The following is a 21,994-nucleotide window of genomic DNA, read 5'->3' as shown; positions in this document are numbered from 1 at the left end:
ACCAAATACTTATTTTCCACCCTGATTTACGAATAAATTCTTTACAAATCCTACCATGTGGATTCATGGATTTTTTTTTTTTTTTTCACATTCTGTCTCTCACAGTTGAAGTGTACCTCTGGTGCAAATTACTGACCTCTGTCATCATTTTAGGTGGGGGAACTTGCACAATCGGTGGCTGACTAAATACTTTTTTGCCCCACTGTATGTGTGTGTACGAAGCATACGGGCATTATTCTCTGAATGGACACAATGATTACAGCTTTTTAACGATCTAGAGCATTATTATTATTATTATTTAAAGATGACCTCAACTCAAATATTTGTTGTTTTAATGAGCAGGTATTCAATCAGGCTAAATCCACAATTGCATTTTTATGATTTTTCTTTTATAATGAAGGTTTTAATGTTGAAATATAATGACCTGAGGTGTGTTTATTCAGGCAGGGTTTTCTCATGTTTGTCTCACAGCTGTACAGGCAGGTTACATTTTAAGTGACATAACCTGGAATGATGTAACTGTAGCAGCTGAGCACGGTGCAGTCAGCCCAGGTTAATTCCTCACTACCTCACATTACCTGCTCCTGTTCTGGCTTATAGCAAGCTCTACCGTAAAAACCGAATCAGTGGCCGTGCTTTGCTTTAAAAGATGGCTGGTCTGGTTAAAAGACTTGCACACCCTGGACAGAACAGTTGATCAAGGTCGTACAGTTAGGTGGCACTTCAGATCTCTTCATAGAGAGACGGCAAACTGAAAGAGTTTACTATGAACTTGAATGTTCAATATTTACTAATATTTTTTGTTTTATGAAGACGATTGAAGGATTGATGGGTGGAGAATCTGAAATCAATATGTTTTTGTGCAAAACAGCTAGACAACGCGACTTGTTTATTTAACTTAAACAACAAAACTGTTAAAATCCAAGATTAAGGATTAAGATTTAATCTTCATGAAATTTAAAGAAGTCCAGTCATTTTCTTTCAAGCTCCTTAGACAACCATGACCCGGATGACTGAGAACCTTCACACACGTCTTTTTTTTGTTTTTTCTTTTCCAGAATTCTAAAATTAAAGTCAGAATTCTGGGGAAAAAAAAAAAGACATGTCCACCTTTCCATTTCCAATGAGGATCAATGAGCTGAGGAAAATCTCGTGGACAGTCAGTGGTGCTGACAGTTTAAATGTCATTAAGTCAAATATTTGCAAAGGTTTGAGGGACAACATAAAACCTCATTATGTCTTGAAAAGAACCAGAGGCCAAAAACTGAAGGGTAGCATTAAGTTTTGGTCCCGTTGCTCTTGCACGACCTCTTTCTAGTTGGAAGTTTTGTGTTTTCTTTATTTTATTAAACAAATTAAGAACAACATTCAATCTGCTCTGATAAGGCTTCCCTCTAACGTTCCTGTAAATGAACACAACCCAGTGTTTTCTCCACACACTCTGTTCTCAGTCGCTGCTCTTCTTATCAGAAACTACTGCAGGCACATCAAGCCCAAACTTTGTTTTCATCTTAAATAATGGTCCAATTAGCAGTAAACAGACTACTGAAAGATGTAGTAAATCACATTAGGCTTATTCATTCAACGACTTTCACCAAGTGATTTCTCTGAAGGGAAAACTGCTATAAATAAATAATCAATAACCATAGCTTTCCCTCACTGCTCTTTACTGTGCATCTTTATTATTTCACTCTGCAAGTAAAGTCAAAGGAAGATCAATATTGAAATCTCCCACACTTCCATGCACGTTGATTACATCAGATGCAACATAACAGGTGTAGCTGGGGTGAAAGTGGGTTGCAAAGAAGCTTGCAGCTGTGCCTGATCTAGCTAAATCAGCTCAAGGTGCACGTGCTACTCGAGCTACCTTTGCACAGTACTAAAATCTCCACATAAAACTGATCTTGTGACTCACAGGGAGTTTATTTTACCCTCCTCTTTGTTTAAAACTTTAACCACATGTATATTGAACACTGTTATGACAGGAAAAACATCTGAATAATGTTTAATGTTGTGGGTTCAATTTCATGTGAAAAATAATGGAAAAACTTAATGTTGTGGCTGCCATCAGAGTGCTGCTGTGGGAGAAAGCATCTACACTGGTTGTAAACATAATAAAGTACCACTGAGCTGTTCCCTTAACATTGCAGTTATGATATGATGATAGTGGCCACCCCTCTTTCTCCTTGTGTAAGAGCTGAGAGCGTAATGGCAGCCGCTGTTATGTAACTGCTGGCACACAGCACCCCCCTCTCTGCCCCCTGCTCTCTCTCTCACCCCTCCAGTGTCATGCCAGTTTGATTCCATTCATACCAGTTCCTGGTGGCAGTGTGACCCAGTTACCCCTTGCTGTTTGTGTATGTATATATATTTGTGTGTGTGTGTGTGTGTGTGTGTGTGTGTGTGTGTGTGTGTGTGTGTGTGTGTGTGTGTGTGTGTGTGTGTGTGTGGATCCACCATCACGCCAATTAAAATACCAAAGTCGGAGCGAGAGAGTGAAGAGGAAGCATAATTGTTCATTCATGTCTCTCGCTGCAGTACAGAGTGAAGGAGAGGAAACTCATTCATTCACTGTTTCTTTAGATCCATCAATAATTCATCACTGCCAAAGCATTAAAATGTGATTCTAACATGTACGGTTCATGTTACACTTCATTCAGTCACATTAAAACATCATACAGGAGCCGATTTCTGCTCAAAAGAAAACAAATGAAAGATTTAGTCGTTAAAATGTTTGAGAAGCAAAATAATTTTGTTTGATTTTATGATTATAGACATGCAGCTGAGCCTAACATGCAGAAATGAAGATTTATTGATTGATTCAAAATAACTTTAAAGAAGATTATTGCCTTTTTTGTTAAAACATTAACATTTGGAGAATCTCAAGTAGAAACAAATTATTTATGACTGAATAGTCATAGTCTTTATTTTAGGTCAGAAACTTGTGAAATAATCAAACAAGATAGTTTATCTATCTCAACAGCTCTAAACACAAGTTACTCTAATTCGCTTTAGTTTTTTTATATCTCAGTTAAATAAAATCCAGTGCGACAAAATCAAAAGGTTAAATATGTTTAAAATTCCATAAAAGAAAGTCCAATTAAGCAGAAAGCAATAATTTAATAAAGCAACTCCAGAAATAAAAATAAAAATATAGAAGGGAAAAGGTGATTATGACAAAACCGAACGGCTCTATGGAATAAAATGGCTCAATAAGGCAAACATCACAAAAGTCTTTGCGTTATTAAAAAAAATCATCCACTGTGCAGATGTAACGCAGGCTGAAACTGTGTGTGAGGCTGTAAACATGCTTCCACTGTGAGGGTTTCAAGAAGACTCGTACTGACCCATTCAGGTGGCTGTTAGAAGAACTGCAGGTTTTTGCTGAAATTTCATGAACAGGAAAACTGAAACTATATAATAAGCAGCGCATCTACATGCTGTGAGAAAACTCTTGATTTTGAAGAAGATTTTCTTGTGCAACAGTAACAGAACGGTTAGAGTTTTCAGATGTCTGAACGTCCCTGAACACGTCATCACCGATGACTCTGTCTCCCACAGGTGTGTTTCTGATCCCCTACCTGCTGATTGTGTTCGTTGGAGGAATCCCCATCTTCTTCCTAGAGATCTCTCTCGGTCAGTTCATGAAAGCGGGAAGCATCAACGTCTGGAACATCGCGCCGCTGTTTAAAGGTGCAGTACGCCACAAAGTGGGACTTTACATTTACCAAAACAAAACACTTTAGTAGGACTTTAACTACTTTTACATTTTTTTTTTTTTTTAAGTGAAATTTTATAATTCCACCTCTGCAGCATAGCCTTTGGAATATTTGGCCCATTAATCTGATCATGGGAAGTTTTCTTGCTGTGTATCAATGTGTGTGTGTGTGTTTTTTGTTTTTTTTTTATTACCATTATAAGATTTGATCAGATTATAAATTCCACTGCTAATCACTGCATTGTCATGCTTTTCAGTGAATAATAATGAGATATGCAGCTGCAGAAGCCTTAAAATCCAAACGAAGGAGATGAGTTGGACCTAAATTTACAGAAATGTTTGAAAACCAGAATGTCTGTCATAGATCAAAGGACAGAGCATAAATACAGTCATGGTTCGATTGTTCACAATCACAAGCATCTCATAAGTTTTCCTTCCCTGTTTTTAATTTCTGAAGATTTCGTTATTCCTAAAATCCCCCACTGGGGAAAAAAAAGTCCTGGGTGTGCCGCTGCAGACTCTGTTGGCTTCAAGTGCAAACCTGTCGTCAGGCTTTACAAACAGACCAAAGATATTTAAGAATTTTACATTCAAAGACTGAATAAAGGCACCGTGTCGTCAGATTTAGGTCAGTAGAAATGTTGTTGGCCGATCCTTATGAGCGGGTGAGTCTGACACGTCAGTCTGTGAGCGCACATTCAGCTTTCTGTGGAGGTTTATCTGCAGGTGGTAATCTGAGATCTGCTGTACGTGACTCCACACCCGTCTGGAAAACTGCACACACACACACACACACACACACACACACACACACACACACAGACTGTGCATTTGTGAATGTGCTCGTTTCCTTTAACTAAACTTGACCTTCAACTTATCCTTAACCATAAACATCTCTTTACCATAAAATTTTATCATTTATCATGATGTCCTCATAATGTGACTATTTAACTATATTTATGGCCCCACAACACGAGTATTACACACACACACACACACACACACACACACACACACACACACACACACACACACACACACACACACACACACTCAGTAATAATGCACGTCTTGTACCACTTAATAACGCTTGCACACTGCATTTTTCAGAGGGCTGATCTTTACAGGGGACCACATGACTCTTCGGCTCTATCAGTAGCTAACTTTACTACACCGGCCTCCCTTTGACCTTTAGTGCAGTATTGACAGAGCTCCGCCTTCACATTCATTCAGTCTGATACAGTTACAGGGAGCAACACCAACAGTCAACACCAACAGCTCATTCATCTGTTCTGAGAGTCTCAGCAGGAATGGAGCTAAATATGGAGCAGCAGGAGGAGCATGAGGATGCATGTAGCAGAGCAAAGAACGAGCCAATCACAGGCAGATTTAGTTTTATATATTAGAAAATACAAGGATGGACCTTAAATAAAATAAAATAAATACATTCAAATAGTAGCAGACAGATGTCCAAACATGCATGGAAACACATGAAAAGTCAATATTTGATATAAACACGTTTATTCTGCAGCTCTGCCTGAAGCCCTTTTCTTCTAATTTCTTTATGTAGTCTTTATGAAGCGCCTTGAGGCGACTTATGTTGTGATTTGGCGCTATATAAATAAAATTGAATTGGATTAAATGAAAAGATGAGCAGCGTCTGATCTGCCTAAAGGTTGAGTACTTCAGCCTTTTATGTCTTTGTGAGTTCAAGAAGATTTGGAAACATTTCTTTCTACTTTCAAACCTGTCATTTTTTACATTAGCATTTGTTTTTCAATGTCCTCTATAATTTTCTGTAGATTAAATTTCTTTACTGTTAACCCAGGGGCGAGGGAACTCCAGGCCTCAAGTTCTGATGTCCTGCAGGGTTTAGATGTGTCCTTGATCCAACACAGCTGATTTAAATGGCTAAATGACCTCCTCAACATGTCTTGAAGTTCTCCAGAAGCCTGTAATGAACTAATCATTTGAATGAGGTGTGTTGACCCAGGGTGTTAGACCTGCAGGACACCAGCCCTTGAGGCCTGGAGTTCCCCACCTCTGGGTTAAGAGGCTATCATGGGATTAATTTTTGTATTTTTCCTCATATTTTCCTAAAAAACTGACTAATATCATGCTGTAAATTCGATTTCCCAAAATCATTCAGCACAGTTTGGCAGTAATTTTAGCAAAAATGGCAAAAACGTTGCTGTTGTTTGTATGTAGTCACTGAAAAATCCCGTGTGATCAGATTTTGTCCTCACACAGAAACTGTGGGTTTTTCAGGTTAGACCGTTACATGTGTGTTGGATGTGGTTCAGTTTATTGTTGGTCGTCAGAAAGAAAACACGTGGTGCTGGGATGTGGGCCACCTTCAGCTTGTGTTCAGTTTAATAGATAGAGTTCATTTAATTCACAGTGCAGTCTGGATTTTACTGACACGCATAAACTCAGAAATGTTTGTACAAACAGAAGCTCGAGTCTCTATGAAATAATTATTTATTGTGCAATGAAAGTCATCAAATGTACAAGAATAGAAACAAAAATGTTCTGTTGTGTGCTTCAGTCTTTGTATACTTTATGTATAGCAGCAGTCGGATGGTTTATACAGGCTGAAGACCAACAGTGTTTAACAGTGTGTCAGAATAGTCACACAAAAACTACAAAGTATAAAAGATAAGAGAATTTAATAAGCCAGTCCTGCGTCAGATTGGCGACTTGTCCAGTAGCCTGCCTCTCAGTCTGTGGTAGCTGGGCTAGCCTCCCACACGACCCTGATGAGGATAAGCAAAAGAGGATGGATGGATAGTTCAACATCATAACACATGTTTCAGTCAAGTGCATGCATGCAGTTGCAGGCTAGCTCTCAGTGCCCTGCAGTGTCAGAGAAGATTAGGAAAATATCTTTGTTGCATTTACAGAAGAAACAACCAAAACAGTTTTGTGAGGATCTGTTGCAAAATGACACATTTTCTTTGATTAACCAGGAGAAAGTATGAGTGAGCATCTTTATGCATCATACACCAGCAAGAAAAAAAGAAGAAGCTGTAAATGGTGACTAGACTTTAATGACCCCAGTCAGCACAAATAGAAACAAAGAGCTTTAATGAGCTTATGCTTTCATCTCTTTCTGTTAATAAACGTGTTGTTTTCCACCTGCTAAACTCTCCCTGTGCTCTCGTCCTCTGCAGGTCTGGGTTATGCCTCCATGGTGATTGTGTTTTTCTGTAACACCTACTACATCATGGTGCTGGCCTGGGGCTTCTACTACCTGATCAAGTCCTTCACCGCCACGCTCCCGTGGTCCTCCTGCAACAACGAGTGGAACACGCCCAGCTGCATCGAGATCTTCCATCACCAAGACTGCAAAAACGCCAGCTTTGCCAACATCACCATCGGCAGCAGCAACATGACCTGCGCCGACCTGGCCGACGCGCGATCGCCCATCATCGAGTTCTGGGAGTGAGTTTTAAATCTGAATGTTTCCAACTATTTCCTATTACTGAGGTTTGTTTTATATAAAATTCACAGAAGTATTTGTGACGTGTTATAATGGCTGAATGCAGCTGAGAGCCACAGACTAAGCAGGGAGGTAAGAATTAGAGATGGACTAACACATTGTTGGTGTGAATGTGATGACAGAGAAAATAACAGCAGACGTGTCCTGTAGTTATAGGTGAGAATGAGACGCTCACAGATGTGATGTGCAGCTTGTGAAGCTTGCAGCTCCTTTAATGGCCACTGGAGCTATTTTCAGCTCTTCGATCATGATGAAGGCTCACATGTGCTCCTGTTCGTGGTGAGGCTGTGTCGTCCTGGCACCTTATTAACACAGCAGAGCAGCTAATGAGGTGAAGAGATGTTTGTCAGATGACTGAGCTCGTTAGATTTTCAGTTTCGAGTCAGTCAGCAGCGCGCCGGCTCTGAGGAACGAGGTGGCGATGATGTTAAAAGACTGTGAATGTTGTAGGAAGCGCTGCTGCTCTCAGCCAAATATAGAGTGCAGTGTGTGTGTGTGTGTGTGTGTGTGTGTGTGTGTGTGTGTGTGTGTGAGAAAATAGGCCCCCTTTAGTCTTTTTTTTAACATCTGCACAGTGTTTTCCGCCAGCTGTCTTTTGCTCCCGTGGAAAGCACAGATCTGCTCTGTGACTCTGACGCTGGGCTCTTTGTGATCTTCTCTGCGCAGAAACAAAGTGTTGAACATCTCGTCTGGTCTGGACGAACCGGGGAAGATGAACTGGGAGCTCATTTTGTGTCTGATGGCTGTCTGGGTTCTGGTTTACTTCTGCGTCTGGAAGGGAGTCAAATCCACCGGGAAGGTAAAACGTTGTTTTTTAAATGGAGTCCCAACCTGTGTCTAGCACTTTGTCACCTTCCCTGTTATATAACATATTAATATTATTATTATTAACTGAGGATCAGATCAGAACATCTGCATGTGAATGAGTCTGTGTCCAGATTATTATAACGAACCAAAACCAATTAAAAATCATAACTAGATGTGAAAAAACCCCACATCCAGCCTGAAGAGGCTTTGGTGCATCTTCGATGTCTCACATCGATTGTTGTCTTGTCTGAATTTAAAAAGCCACTGTTTGAATAATTCTTTACAAAAAGAAGTCGAACAGAGAAGACTTAGTGCTTCCTGTTGTCATCCATGTCCCCTAACTAAGACAATATGTGTGAAACTTTGTTCCCTGAAACTAACTGACCATCCTGAGTTAAAATGTCATTACCACATCACACTGTGACGAAGGTGGAAAAAATACGGGACTGTTCCTTTAAAACTACAACCTTCAAACGACGTGTGTGTGTCATCGGATTGTGATGACGAGACTGTACACGGTGCCGTCAGATGGCAGGCTAAGAGTTGCTATGACTACCCTAGAGGTAGTGGTGGTGGGGAGGAGAGTGTGGGGGTGTGTGAGGTGGCGGCATGTGATTGGTTGTCTGGTAGGAGGGCAGCTGACTGCAGTGGGACGTGACTGAGAGCCACTCGGAGAGCGAATGACCCCCTTTCCTGTACTGTAGGAAAACTCCACTCGGGGACAAACGGGGACATAAAAAATCTGTCCTGGAATTCGACCCAGATCAGCAGCGCAGGAGCACCAAGCTCTCTCTGCATCACTGATAACCATACAGATGATTTAGCTATGAAATCACACAAACTTCATTTAAAAATTTTAAATGGTTCAAAAAAAACCATTCTCACTAAAGTTCAACACACAGAACTCTGTAGTTATTCAGATAGTCAAAATGATCTAAACAATTAAAGATTTCATTTTCTTGTTTTATTTTCGCTTGGAAAAAAAACAGAGTGTACTTTATGTAAACAAGGTCTGGTGGCCCTAAAATGTATAATGTAGGCTAGATTTTGTGTTAATGTGTTGGTCTTAAGTAAAACTAAGGTGTAACACTGAATTGATTGACAATTTATACTTTATATTTTAAAAAACACTCAAATGAAGTGGGGACACTTTTGACCCCTGAGGACCACAGGTGCAAGGAAATCGGGAGCACATTATGAGGGTTAAACAGCACCTTTAAAAAGAGAGTAAGGTGGGGCCTTTGCCTTTAAGGTCTGGACAAAAATAAAGACGAGACAGGAACAGAAAGAGAGAAGGACAAAGAAACTGTGCTGGAGTTGGTGAAGCCCCCAACCACGTAGAAAGTTTTCTACATGAGGGAAAACTACTAAACGTGCATAAACACCTAACAGTAACACAGCTCACTGTTACCAGTTAGAGGCCCAGAGGAGCTTATTAGCCACGGCTGCGGGGGAACACCCTTCAGAGTGGCCACGCCCCTAATCCAATTATCCAGGTTAAGTTATTACAAATAAATGAACCTTTGAAAGAGTAGGCTGTAAACATGTTTATTTTTACTGTAAGGTTAGATATTTCAGCACTGCTGGAGTCTGCCTCAAGTGGCCATGAGAGGAACTGCATTTTTGGTGGCTTTGATTTTCTTTTGACCCTGGATCTGGTTGTTTGGTCAGCAGTAGGATGATGTGTCGTCTCTTTTGGTCGAGTGTACCAAATGATGAAGATGCCAGAAAGGAGGAAATCCAATATTAGGGCAAAGAGAAGAAAGAGTAGCTAGTTTGCTAGTGTCTCCTGAGGGAAATGTTACCCAGCCTTCTGGTTTGCACTGAGATTCATGACTGTGGTTTCCTAAAGATTACAGAGGACCTGTTATTCTATGACTGTGCACAATGTTTTGAACATGGGCAGAAATCCTTCTGAAAGACCTCTGGTGTATAAAAGTGCACTTCTCATAAAATAAAACTAAATGTAACATTGAGGCAAACAGCTGCCAAACAGAAGCAGCCTGACATCAGAGCCTCTGACGCTGGAAGCAGACAAACACAAATGAGCACAGAGGAGTGAGTCACGCCTGTTCGTGTGCCGACTTGGCAGGAATAATATTAAATGAGAATAGATGAGAATAAATATTTGAAAGCCTGAGTGCATGACTGCCATTTATCCCAAAACACCACCGCTGATGCACAGACAGAACTTTATGATACATACTCATAAAGTTTAGAAACAGAGCAGCCCTTTGAATGGCTGTTATCATTCCTGCATCACCAGCAGGCTGTCTCTTTCATAAACAAGGAGGCTAATGAGTTTTAATGACTTTAATTCATGGTGGACCTGATGGTAAACTAAACGGGAATAATGGGAATGAGAAATGAGTGTTTCTACTTTGAAAGATGAACAAATGTCTCTCCAGATAAGCAGGAAAGGTGACATAGATTCAGTGACTTTTACCCAGGTGGCATCTCAGCAATGACAACGTATTCCCAAGCACCAGCTTCAAGGTCATGATAGTGACGACTTCAAGTAGATTTTATATGCACTTGAGTACATAACCTCTTCAGATTCTCACCATTATCTGGACTGCTCTCCATTTATCATTAATGGGAAAGGATGATAGGACACTTTTGAAGTACAAGCACAGGTACACAAAGTGTCTTCTCTCCATGGGACGGCAGATAAGAGGTATTCAAGGAGCTGATAACTTAGAGTACATAACAAATTCAATTCAATTCAATTTTATTTATATAGCGCCAAATCACAACATAAGTCGCCTCAAGGCGCTTCATAGATACAGAGAAAAACCCAACAATCATATGACCCCCTATGAGCAAGCACGTTGGCGACAGTGGGAAGGAAAAACTCCCTTTTAACAGGAAGAAACCTCCGGCAGAACCAGGCTCAGGGAGGGGCGGGGCCATCTGCTGCGACCGGTTGGGGTGAGAGAAGGAAGACAGGATAAAGACATGCTGTGGAAGAGAGACAGAGGTTAATAACAGATATGATTCAATGCAGAGAGGTCTGTTAACACATAGTGAGTGAGAAAGGTGACTGGAAAGGAAAAACTCAATGCATCATGGGAATCCCCCGGCAGCCTACGTCTATTGCAGCATAACTAAGGGAGGATTCAGGGTCACCTGGTCCAGCCCTAACTATATGCTTTAGCAAAAAGGAAAGTTTGAAGCCTAATCTTGAAAGTAGAGATAGTGTCTGTCTCCTGAATCCAAACTGGAAGCTGGTTCCACAGAAGAGGGGCCTGAAAACTGAAGGCTCTGCCTCCCATTCTACTTTTAAATACTCTAGGAACAACAAGTAGGCCTGCAGAGCGAGAGCGAAGTGCTCTGATAGGGTGATATGGTACTACAAGGTCATTAAGATAAGATGGGGCCTGATTATTTAAGACCTTGTATGTGAGGAGCAGGATTTTGAATTCTGGATTTAACAGGGAGCCAATGAAGGGAATCTGCTCTCTCTTTCTAGTCCCTGTCAGGACTCTTGCTGCAGCATTTTGGATCAGCTGAAGGCTTTTCAGTGAGTTTTTTGGACATCCTGATAATAATGAATTACAGTCGTCCAGCCTGGAAGTAATAAATGCATGAACTAGTTTTTCAGCGTCACTCTGAGACAGGATATTTCTAACTTTAGAGATGTTGCACAAATGGAAGAAAGCAGTCTTACATATTTGTTTAATATGTGCGTTGAAGGACATGTCCTGGTCAAAAAATGATTCCAAGGTTCCTCACAGTGTTACTGGAGGCCAAGGTAATGCCATCCAGAGTAAGAATCTGCTTAGATACCATATTTCTAGGCTTTTCAGGGCCGAGTACAATAACCTCAGTTTTATCTGAATTAAGAAGCAGAAAGTTAGCGGCCATCCAGGTCTTTATGTCTTTAAGACATTCCTGCAGTTTAACTAATTGGTGTGTGTTATCTGGCTTCATGGACAGACAGAGCTGGGTGTCATCTGCATAGCAGTGAAAATGTATGCTATGTCTTCTAATGATGCTGCCTAAGGGAAGCATGTATAATGTAAACAGAATTGGTCCTAGCAAACCATCCAAAATTTATTTTGAGCACCAAGGATCTGATTTTTAATGCACATAAGTTAAAGGAAGAACTTAAAGTCTTACAGAAGATATGCAAATGCTGTTTTTTGTTAATCTCTTACAGTAAAATTGTGAATCTCTTGATGTCTGATGTTAACAGGACAAATAACAGAAAAACCATCAGGATACAGGATGGGTTTAACTGGAACCCACAAATAGAACTTTTTCACCTTAAAAGGTTTTTAATATTTTCTTTGTATGTTTTAAAATAAAACTTCATGGTGTTAAAAAGTCTGAGATCAACACTGAAAACTCTGCTGTTTTCTATTTGTTTCGCTTTAATCCCAAAATATTTACTTCCTGCTGAAAACGCAAGCTGACCGTTAAGTCTTTGACAGATCTGGAAGAATTTCAGGATATCCCGCTGTTTGCTCCACCCCCTTTTTCCTTTAATGTCAGCAGTATTAGAGCTGCACGAACAGTACCAGCTCTAATCATGTTGTCCTTGCACGATCTGACAACAAAATAAAACTACTTCTGCAAGCGCAGGAAACCGCAGGCGATATTCTACAGCTGATTCATTTGGACTGTGTTGTGATTTAGAGGTAAAGTGTGTCTGATGTGCTAAAAACAGGAAGCTGGCATCTGATATGATCCATCTCCACCTCCTGGCTTCTCCGCTGTGTTTGTGCTGTTGGAGCCTTTTGAAGCATTTTTAATGGAATCATCTCTTGGCTGGCTGTGCAGCAAAAACATCTGTGCTTGCCATTCAAATGCAGAATCCAGAACCAATGGGTGGTGTCACAGTGGCTATGCCCCCCCTTATACACAGTATCTGGCTCCAAGGAGTTTTTTAGAGTTCAGGTGTGCAGGAAAGCCCAAACGAGCCAGCAAGCTTTGGTTTTTACGCAGTTCTCCGAAGCTTTTAGTTGTGTTACAGCTCTGCTTTGGATCCAGGGTTTGAGAACTTTGTGCACCACCCTTTTACTAACTTTCAGTCCAACAACAAAAGTTCCTCTTTTCTCTGAATAACAGTCAGACTTGTGACACTTTCTCTTAGTTCTGCTTTAAACGCAGGGCACGGGTGTTATCTGAGCGCTGCTTCAGTGGAAGGGCTCAGACTTATTTCGTTGATTACCTGGAAACAGAGATCAGGACTTCTTTTGTTTCTGGATATTTTCATTTATTTCCGTGTTTACATAAAAATGTGACAGACCTTTTATGTGCTCGCAGACTTTTTGACCCAGAGAACAAAGGGAAGTGAATCATGCTCTTTGAAAACTAACCAGCTGCTGTCAGGTGGTGTTAAAAGCATGATTAATGGGAAGAACATCTAACAGTGTAGGAGTGTTTCTGAAAAGCTGGAACACAGTGTTGCTGTCGAGTTAAAGGTCGTCATAACAAGCAAACACACATCAGTTTTGTTATTACTCCATTTTGAAAAGGAAATCGCACTAAGCTGCTGCAAAACTAGAGCACGTAAACCGCATTAACCTCTGACACACATCTGTAAACACACACTCGCACACCCTCGACACACACGTTCCCAGGATCAGATAAATGGCTTTTTCTTCTCTTTTTTTTTCTTGTTTTCACTGCTTCAGTTTAGGGTGTTGCCAAAATGACCCAATCAAAAACAGCTTCACTTATCAGACTGAGCATGTGCAGTAGAAACCTCTGTGCTCACCTGAATAGAGACGAATCCAGCAGCTTGTTTCTGTGTTGCATTCATGAACCCCGTGTCCTCATATTATCTGGGTCAGCTGTGTCTTCACAGCAGTTTGATGAAGTGAATGTAGAAGATGTTCAGTGAAAGGGCTTTTAAGTCTGCAGGCTGGACTCTGCAGGAACTTCCTGTTGGTTTTTATTTAATTATAGATAGAAATGTTCTGCCGTGATCCGGGTCAGGTTGCAGAGATACCCAGACCTCCTCCAACTCTTTAGGGTGGGGTTCCCAAACTAGCAGCGGCTCTACTTTGAGCACCTCATGAATGAAAGATCATCCACACAGGATGAGAGTAGTAGTGACGTAGCAACCGTAGACCATGTGATGTGAGTAAAAATCTGAGGAAAGAAGAGCAGGCGGGTCCAAAGTTAACGTTTTCTCTATGTTGAGGTAGGCAGCTGCCAGCGAGACATGGTGATAGTGCTGATTCAGTTATGATGGGGGGTAAATACACTAAAGAGCTGCCTGCAGAACTAGAGCCTGGGATGTCTGCTAGCAAGGAGATACATGAAGAAGTAAGAGCGCTGATGCTTTCCAGAGGAAGCTGTTTTCACGCTTGTACTCTGAGTCTTATTGTTTGGTCACGCTGCAACCAGGCTGTGACAGTTCATTTCTTACACGGTGAAGAGAGGAAAGTTTGTTTTGGTCCCTTAAATGTGAAAAACACTCAAAACCAAATCCTAACATGTTAGTTTTGGGACACAGGTTCACACGGTGTGACCTAAACGTCGAGCTCCATTCATGGGGTAGTTTACACACATACGGTATCTCTTATGTAAGAGTCTGTGTGTGTTTGTGTTTTTAGTCTCATGGCAAGTCAAGGCGCGTTCGCAGGGCTCTCAGTACCACCAGAAACATTATCTGCTGTTTGTCTTCAGCAGGAGGCTGAAAGCTGAGCATCAGGTCAGAGCAGGGCGAGACAGCCTGAGACACACAGAGAGAAAAGAGAGAGAGACAGACAGCCAATCCAGTCACAAAGGCAAGATGTCTGCTCTTAAAGGAAACATTCGTTTGAATTAATTTTAAAAACCCACATTTAATTGGGCGTAATGTTCGACTTTTTCATTGTAGATATTAATCTTGTTTACAGTAAAGTAAACAGGCAGAGCAGACAGTAGAGACGAGTTCTGACATGATTACGTGCTTGACTGAAGTGTGACCTCGGAGTATTTGATAGTGAGAAATGCCCACAGTCACCTTCGGCCCCAGAAAATAAGATCGCAGTGGGATTAAAGCTGAAGTGGAGTCTTGGATATGTGGAGCCACAAACAGACCCCTGGGTGATGGCGCGGTGGCTACATGCATGTTTTGTCTTTGTTACTATGAACATGTTTCTGTTACACCCTTGTCCTTACATCCAGAGATTTCTCTCTTTAGTGTCACGTGACTGTCGGATGAACAGGCTTCTTTAAAAGACCCAAAGTGAGACGACTCGTTAGCAAACCGGCCTACAGATCCTGGCATTAATCATGCTGCATATACAGAGATCTGTTGATTTATCAGTGCGATCAAATTTATATCAGTTTACATAAAAGTATCAGGATTAAAAGAACTCCCCGTGATGAACGAATGCAATGAAAATGAGAATAATATGCCAGAAATGGCTGAATAAGCAGAAGATCAAAAGGTCATGTGCGAGCTTTAAAAATATGAATCTCTTTGAGAAACGTTTCAAACAGACGACTGAAATGTTTTTTCTTATTCCTTAACACACTGAACCGAACGACCTGAGCTTCACACTGTGAGTGTGCGTCAACCTGAGAAGGTGCTCCGCTGTGATTGCACTGACACTCGACCCTAACTGGGACCCGGCGCTCTCCGTGGTGCTGAAATGCCACATTCCTCCGTGTGTGTGTTCTGTCTCAGCAGGTCTCAGATCAGGTTCATTTTGCTTTCCTCTCATTTGTTTTCGTTACCTGATTCTCATGGATTTTTTTTTTAATGGCAGAAACCCCCTGGAGATTTTTAGGTCAGGAAACAAAACCCCTTCTTCTTCATTCCCCCTATGTAACACAAATTCACTTACCTGATTTTGATTAGGTAAATGAATTTGTGTTACTCCAATTCTGCAAACATAAAACCGTCAAACGCACGAAAGTTCACTGTGCATTTATCTGCAGGTGAACAATGAGACAGTCTAACCTGCTTGTTTCACAGGCAGGTGATTAAAAACAGACAAAGAGTTTCTAGTTGAAGCTTTGACAGACTGATGGATTCAGTGAAAGAAGTGTGTGTTTTATGATAGTATGGTTGTGTTTCAGATTGTGTACTTCACGGCCACCTTTCCCTACGTGGTCCTCATCATCCTGCTGGTCAGAGGGGTGACCCTGCCCGGAGCCTACGATGGCATCATGTACTACATCAAACCCAACTGGTCCAAACTGGAGGAGGCTCAGGTCAGTTCATCATCCTGAAATCTCACTTACAGGCAGACTTTGTCATTGCATGGGGCAGTTTGAATCACTGGGCCTCTCCTTCTGACATTAAAGGGTCTTCATTATAAAATTATGAATTTTAGTTTTTGTCATGTGCGTTCATGGTGAATACACCAGCAGGATTGTCTTTAGGTTGTTTAGGTAGAAGTTTTAAACCTAATGTAGGGAGTAGAAAACCGAGATATTTGTGTTAAAACATAAAAGTAACAAAGTGGCGTAAAAAAGAAATACTCAAAGTACAGATACCTGCAGTATTTGTACTTCGTTACTTCGCTCCTCTGTTGGGGTGGGTGAAGCACCTGAAAGTGCACGAGTGGGAGGTTTAAATCCAGTTTTAGGCTGTCGGGCTGGCTGTTGTTTTTTATGGCTTGAGCATCCAAGATGCTGCAGCGTTTGTCATTAAATGTTTGCATCAAACATCAAACCCATGTGACTCCACAGGTGTGGATAGATGCTGGCACTCAGATCTTCTTCTCCTACGCCATCGGCCTTGGTGCTCTGACCGCTTTAGGCAGCTACAACCGCTTTAACAATGACTGCTACAAGTACGACACACACACACACACACACACACACACACACACACACACACACACACACACACACACACACACACACACACACACACACACACACACACTTCACCAACTCCTTCAACCTCAGTCATCATATCTAAACCCTGTGAATCTTTAAATTTACTCCACCTTAAACCTGATCGTGACCTTAAGCACCTTGTTTCCTCTCCTCTTCCTCACAGAGATGCCTTCATCTTGGCGCTCATAAACAGCGGGACAAGTTTCTTCGCTGGCTTTGTGGTGTTTTCTATTCTTGGCTTCATGGCTGCGGAGCAGGGAGTCGACATATCGCAGGTTGCTGAATCAGGTATTTACTCACACCGGACCTGTTCTAATAATTTCCTCCAATGCACTTATTTATTCTTGGGCTCTATTTTACACGATTCACAGTGTAAATGATTATTTTAATACGCTGCCCTTCAGTAGACCTTCAGTTCATCTGCTGTTTTAGCTCCTCCCTATAAACGCTCTCAAAAAGCTAACATCCATCTGATTGGCAAACTTCCAGAAGCCTACAGAGGGGCAGCACTGAGTACTGGTGTCCATGCTGCGCAGAAAGAAATAAGAGCAGGCTGAAACCTGAGCTTTGAGCTCATGGGGATTACTTTTACATAAGTGCACAGTGCTATTTGAACCATGTTCAATATAAACATAGAACATAGTAACATTATACACGAAACATAAAAAAATCAGATCATCTAAACAAACGGTGTCGTTGGTGGTGCTCTCCTATTTCGACCCCAAAGCCTCTGAGGCTGGTTTAACAAAAATGCATCATACTGAGCTTTAAATATAGATGGTAACTGGACTGGTTCTTACATAGTGCTTTTCTACTCACTGAGCACTGTGTGATAAAGTGCAGTCACACAAGCACTTTATCTAAGGTTTTTTTAGTGCTTCTATCTAACATTCACTCACATTCACACTCCGATGGGGTGCATCAGAGAGCAACATGGGGTTAGTATCTTGCCCAAGGATATTTGGCACGTAGACTGGAGGAGCCGGGGATCGAACCACCAACCTTCCAGTGAGTAGGTGACCAGCTCTACCACCTGAGCTGCTGCCACCCCACTGTGCTTTGGTTTTCCAGCATAACGAGGGTAACTGTTATGCTGGAAGTCAGATTGTTAGTTGTAAAGACGGAGGATGAGCAGCATCTCTGTATCACTTCTCGGGAGGAGAAATGAGACCAAGAGAGTTTCACTGTAACGATGCATTAAAATACAAAAAAAATATCCAAATCTTTACTCTCTGTCTCACACTTTTGGATGTGCTATACATTCATATAGAAGCAGCGCTTGCATCCACTGTGGTGCATGTTCCAGCTTTGATAATCCTTGTTTTAAGAGCCAATCACAATCCAGATTCTAGGAAAAACAGGAAGGGGAAAAAGCGTCAGGTCACATGAGGTCAGCTGATAATTGTGTAGCCTCGACGATTTCAAATGGTGGTTATAAAAATAATGATTACAGAAGGATTCACTGCACTGTAATGAAGACCTGAATGAACCTGTGTGTGTGTGCGTGTGTGTGTGCGCGCGTGTCAGACTCCAGCCAGCAGTGTGTGTATTAATAGCTAAGCATCACGTGACGTGGCATCACAAACACACCGTTATATTTAGCTTGTCCACAGAAGGCTGCAGCTCTGAGCGGCTGTTCGGATCAAAGCTTTTCATTCAAACTTAATGAAGACTTTATGTAACCACAGAGCTAATGTTTACAGCCAGGTGAGAATAGTCACATGACAGTTCTTTGGCTATTTACACCTGGCCTCTTCAGCCCCCAGATAAAGAGCAACAGTCCTGGTGGAGGCGTGGTTGTGATAAATATACAGTTTATGATAAAGGGCCAAGAATTCTGAAAACTGCAATAACTCAAGAACAAAGCGACGAGGATTTTCAGTTTGATGCTGTTGATGTGTTCAAGAGGCTGAGCTGTAACACTGTTAAACTAAAACTGATCATTTTTCTGTCCATCCATCTGATGCCCAGATCTCCAGCTCTTCTGGAGGGATACTGAAGTGTTCCCGAGCCGTCTGATAGACACGGTGTCAGCCTATTTCAACTCTCCCACTTGGAGCAGTAACTCCACCCTTTTCTGACAATCATACTCTGAGACTTGGAGGTGCTCAATCTTTCAGTCCGCTTCATTTCTGTTGTTCAGATTTATGAGCAGTTGAGAATATTTAGGTTCATTTAAGGTTCAATAACATCAGCGTTGCTGACTCACTGATTTATGGTTGTTATCGACCCTCTTATTTATGACTTTGGTCAGGTGAAAGCAGCGTGATCGATATTATTATGGAGATTTTTAAAAATCTGGGCTGGTAATAATCAAAATGAGTTTTATTGTATTTCAATTTCTCATTCATAAATTTTCAAGCCTCAGAGGTTAAACCAACAACACTACAACAAAGCCTCGTCCAAGGTGTGGCATTAAAAGCATCTTATGGTAAAGTACAAGTTAAGATTATATATACACTTTATCCCAAATTATCATGCACTGTTTATCAGAAAAACTGGGATGCCAAATCAGTCAACACACCCTGTAAGAAACTAGCTTCAATAAGCTATAATAGCTCAATAAAAGTAATATAATAACGTTTAATAAAAAGGCTCAATAAGGTGAAGCTTGTACAACAGAAAGGAGCTCGGTCATACAGAAATAAAACTGCTTTATAAGTAAAAGATTAAATAACATTCAGAAGAACAACATTCAAACCAATCAATCGAATAAAGTTATTCTTTAATGTAAAACAAACAAATAAACTAAAACAAAACAGAAGATGGATCGCTGTGTTCCTCTCATGTGTGACTATAATGAGATGTGCATTAATGAGTCACTAAAGTCTTCATCATGTTCTCATTTCATCTGCCTGAAAATATTTTCGTGTACCTCTCAGGAATGGTGTGTGTGCGCGTGTGTGTGTGTCTGTGTGTGTGTGTGTGTGTGTGTGTGTGTGTCTGTGTGTGAGGACAGGAATCTTTTTATTTAATCTTGCTGTAAAAAGAACAAAAGTAAATCCAATTTACTGAATCCAATCTGACACGTCTATACTGGTTTAAAGTATTAGCATCTGTGTGTGTGTGTGTGTGTGTGTGTGTGTGTGTGTGTGTGTGTGTGTGTGTGTGTGTGTGTGTGTGTGTGTGTGTGTGTAGTATTAACTGTCGGATTATTTAAGCGAGGCCTTTCACCTCACATGCGACAGCTCTCCAGTGCATATTTCTGTGCTGCCTGATGAAACACGCCGTGATTTGTCCTGCTGTAAATATTTGTCCTGCACCTTTTAATCTTTCTGCATATCAGCAAATTTATTTTGTGGTATTTGAAGCTGACCATAGCTGAGCAGATGAGACTTTTTCATAATCAGGACAAACAAGCATTTAAAGTAGAACAACCTACTTTCAAAGCTGGATGTTTTATGATGTTTCTGTTACAGCATGATGACGTCAGCCTGTTATTGCTTCATTGTGACATCGCAGAGTGTTGTGTTGAAAAAATAAAATGGGTGTTGTACAGGTCTCTCCGCGCCCTTTCATGTGATACAGTACGTGATATGGTCAAGTCAACCTTGATAGTGGATACTAACAATGACATCATGGTCAAACGCTTAGCCAACCAATTTCATATTTATGACTCTTTTCTTTTAATATTTATACTGTAGAGCCAGAAAATGAGCTGGTGGCGCTGCAGCTTTAAATTCTGCACACATTACATCTTCTGTGCACATGTTGGAAAAACATGCTGTATGAGCCAAACCTTGAGCCGCATGTTAAAATCCTGTGAAGTCTCTAATGCCTGTGTTTGTGTGTGTTTCAGGTCCAGGTCTGGCCTTCATTGCATATCCAAAGGCAGTCAGTCTGATGCCGGTGGCCCCGCTGTGGGCGGCGCTCTTCTTCTTCATGCTGCTGCTGCTCGGACTGGACAGTCAGGTGACCAACACACTCTGTATCATACCTTTAATCAGCTGCGCATTTTCTCAATAAGTTTGCAGGAGTAACATGGAAATATAAATATCTATAAATATGGGTGTCATGTGGTTATAAACTGAATTTATGATATTTCCCGCAGGATTTTGGTAAATGTTTAATAGATCAGTGGTCCTAATGCAGAGCCTTGGGGGACACCACAGAAGCAAATGATTGGAGAGAAATTTTAACTGGTTTTCAATATTTTACTTGTATTCAGCTTTATTCCTCCACTTCTGTTCAGCAAAGAGACACTGAAGACACTGTATGTCTTTCTCCATGTCTGTCCCTGCAGTTTGTCGGGGTGGAGGGTTTTGTTACCGGGATTCTGGATCTGTTTCCTGGAAAGCATTATCATCGCTACAAAAGGGAGATTGCTGTGGCGATATGCTGTTTACTCTGCTTCATTATTGACCTCTCCATGGTGACACAGGTTGGATGAACAAAGACTTTTCCCTCAAAAATTTAAATTTTTGATGATTTATACCATTTTTAAATAAACTGTCTTTTCTTACTAGCTCGTAGTAACAAAAATGAAAACGCATAACGTGTGAAAGAGCTTATGAGAGAACAAGAAACACTTCAGCTGATGAACTGGTTTACTAAATCGACACTGTTCACTGAGCCGTCTGTTCCTCTGTCTCTGCAGGGAGGGATGTACGTCTTCCAATTGTTTGACTACTATTCGGCCAGTGGGATGACTCTGTTGTGGCAAGCATTCTGGGAATGCATAGTAGTTGCCTGGGTCTACGGTATGTAATAAACACAAACACACAGTGTAGTGCTTCATAGCAACGTGATTGTAAATAGAGCCTTTGTGAAGTTTGTCAGTGAGGTAACCCATCTCAAAATAGGTCTGAAAATCATCTCAGATGATGTGATATTAGAGGTCACGGGTCAACGTGTTTTTTGTCACAAGCTAATATAAAATACAATATCACAGAATAATATGGCAACAAAAGACTATTAAGCTTTGTCATAGTGTGAATACAATCATGGAGAATTTCTAGTGTTTTATGACGTGAGTGGGGAAGAATCCTCAGCATCTTCCTGTCTTTGACTTGCTGATTAATGAACTGCAGGTGCTGACCGCTTCATGGATGATGTGGCTCGTATGATCGGCTACCGGCCTTTCCCCTGGATGAAGTGGTGCTGGTCTTTTATAACTCCATGTGTCTGCATAGTAAGACTGAACAACACTATCCCATCCAGAAATAGAAACCCAC

General features: G+C 41.1%; 1 protein-coding gene across 1 annotated transcript in view; it reads left to right on the top strand.

The window, feature by feature from the left end:
• slc6a8 (solute carrier family 6 member 8) overlaps positions 1-21,994 on the top strand; it is a 46,278-nt gene that overhangs the window by 13,224 nt on the left and 11,060 nt on the right. The window contains exons 2-11 of the mRNA XM_086277534.1: positions 3,562-3,693; positions 6,892-7,162; positions 7,887-8,019; positions 16,053-16,187; positions 16,668-16,771; positions 16,984-17,108; positions 20,620-20,732; positions 21,064-21,201; positions 21,418-21,520; positions 21,851-21,951. Of these exons, the coding sequence (XP_086133660.1) occupies positions 3,562-3,693; positions 6,892-7,162; positions 7,887-8,019; positions 16,053-16,187; positions 16,668-16,771; positions 16,984-17,108; positions 20,620-20,732; positions 21,064-21,201; positions 21,418-21,520; positions 21,851-21,951 (1,355 nt within the window). The remainder of the gene's footprint in view (positions 1-3,561; positions 3,694-6,891; positions 7,163-7,886; positions 8,020-16,052; positions 16,188-16,667; positions 16,772-16,983; positions 17,109-20,619; positions 20,733-21,063; positions 21,202-21,417; positions 21,521-21,850; positions 21,952-21,994) is intronic.

The sequence above is a fragment of the Aulonocara sp. 'chitande type north' Nkhata Bay genome, linkage group LG20, assembly GCF_057382095.1.
Source record: "Aulonocara sp. 'chitande type north' Nkhata Bay isolate Kocher_YH1m ecotype deep benthic linkage group LG20, A_spYH_male_GT1.1, whole genome shotgun sequence".
NCBI classification, from domain to species: Eukaryota; Metazoa; Chordata; class Actinopteri; order Cichliformes; family Cichlidae; genus Aulonocara; species Aulonocara sp. 'chitande type north' Nkhata Bay.
The sequence above is the reverse complement of the archived record's forward strand: the minus strand, read 5'-3'. Positions and strand labels throughout refer to the sequence as shown.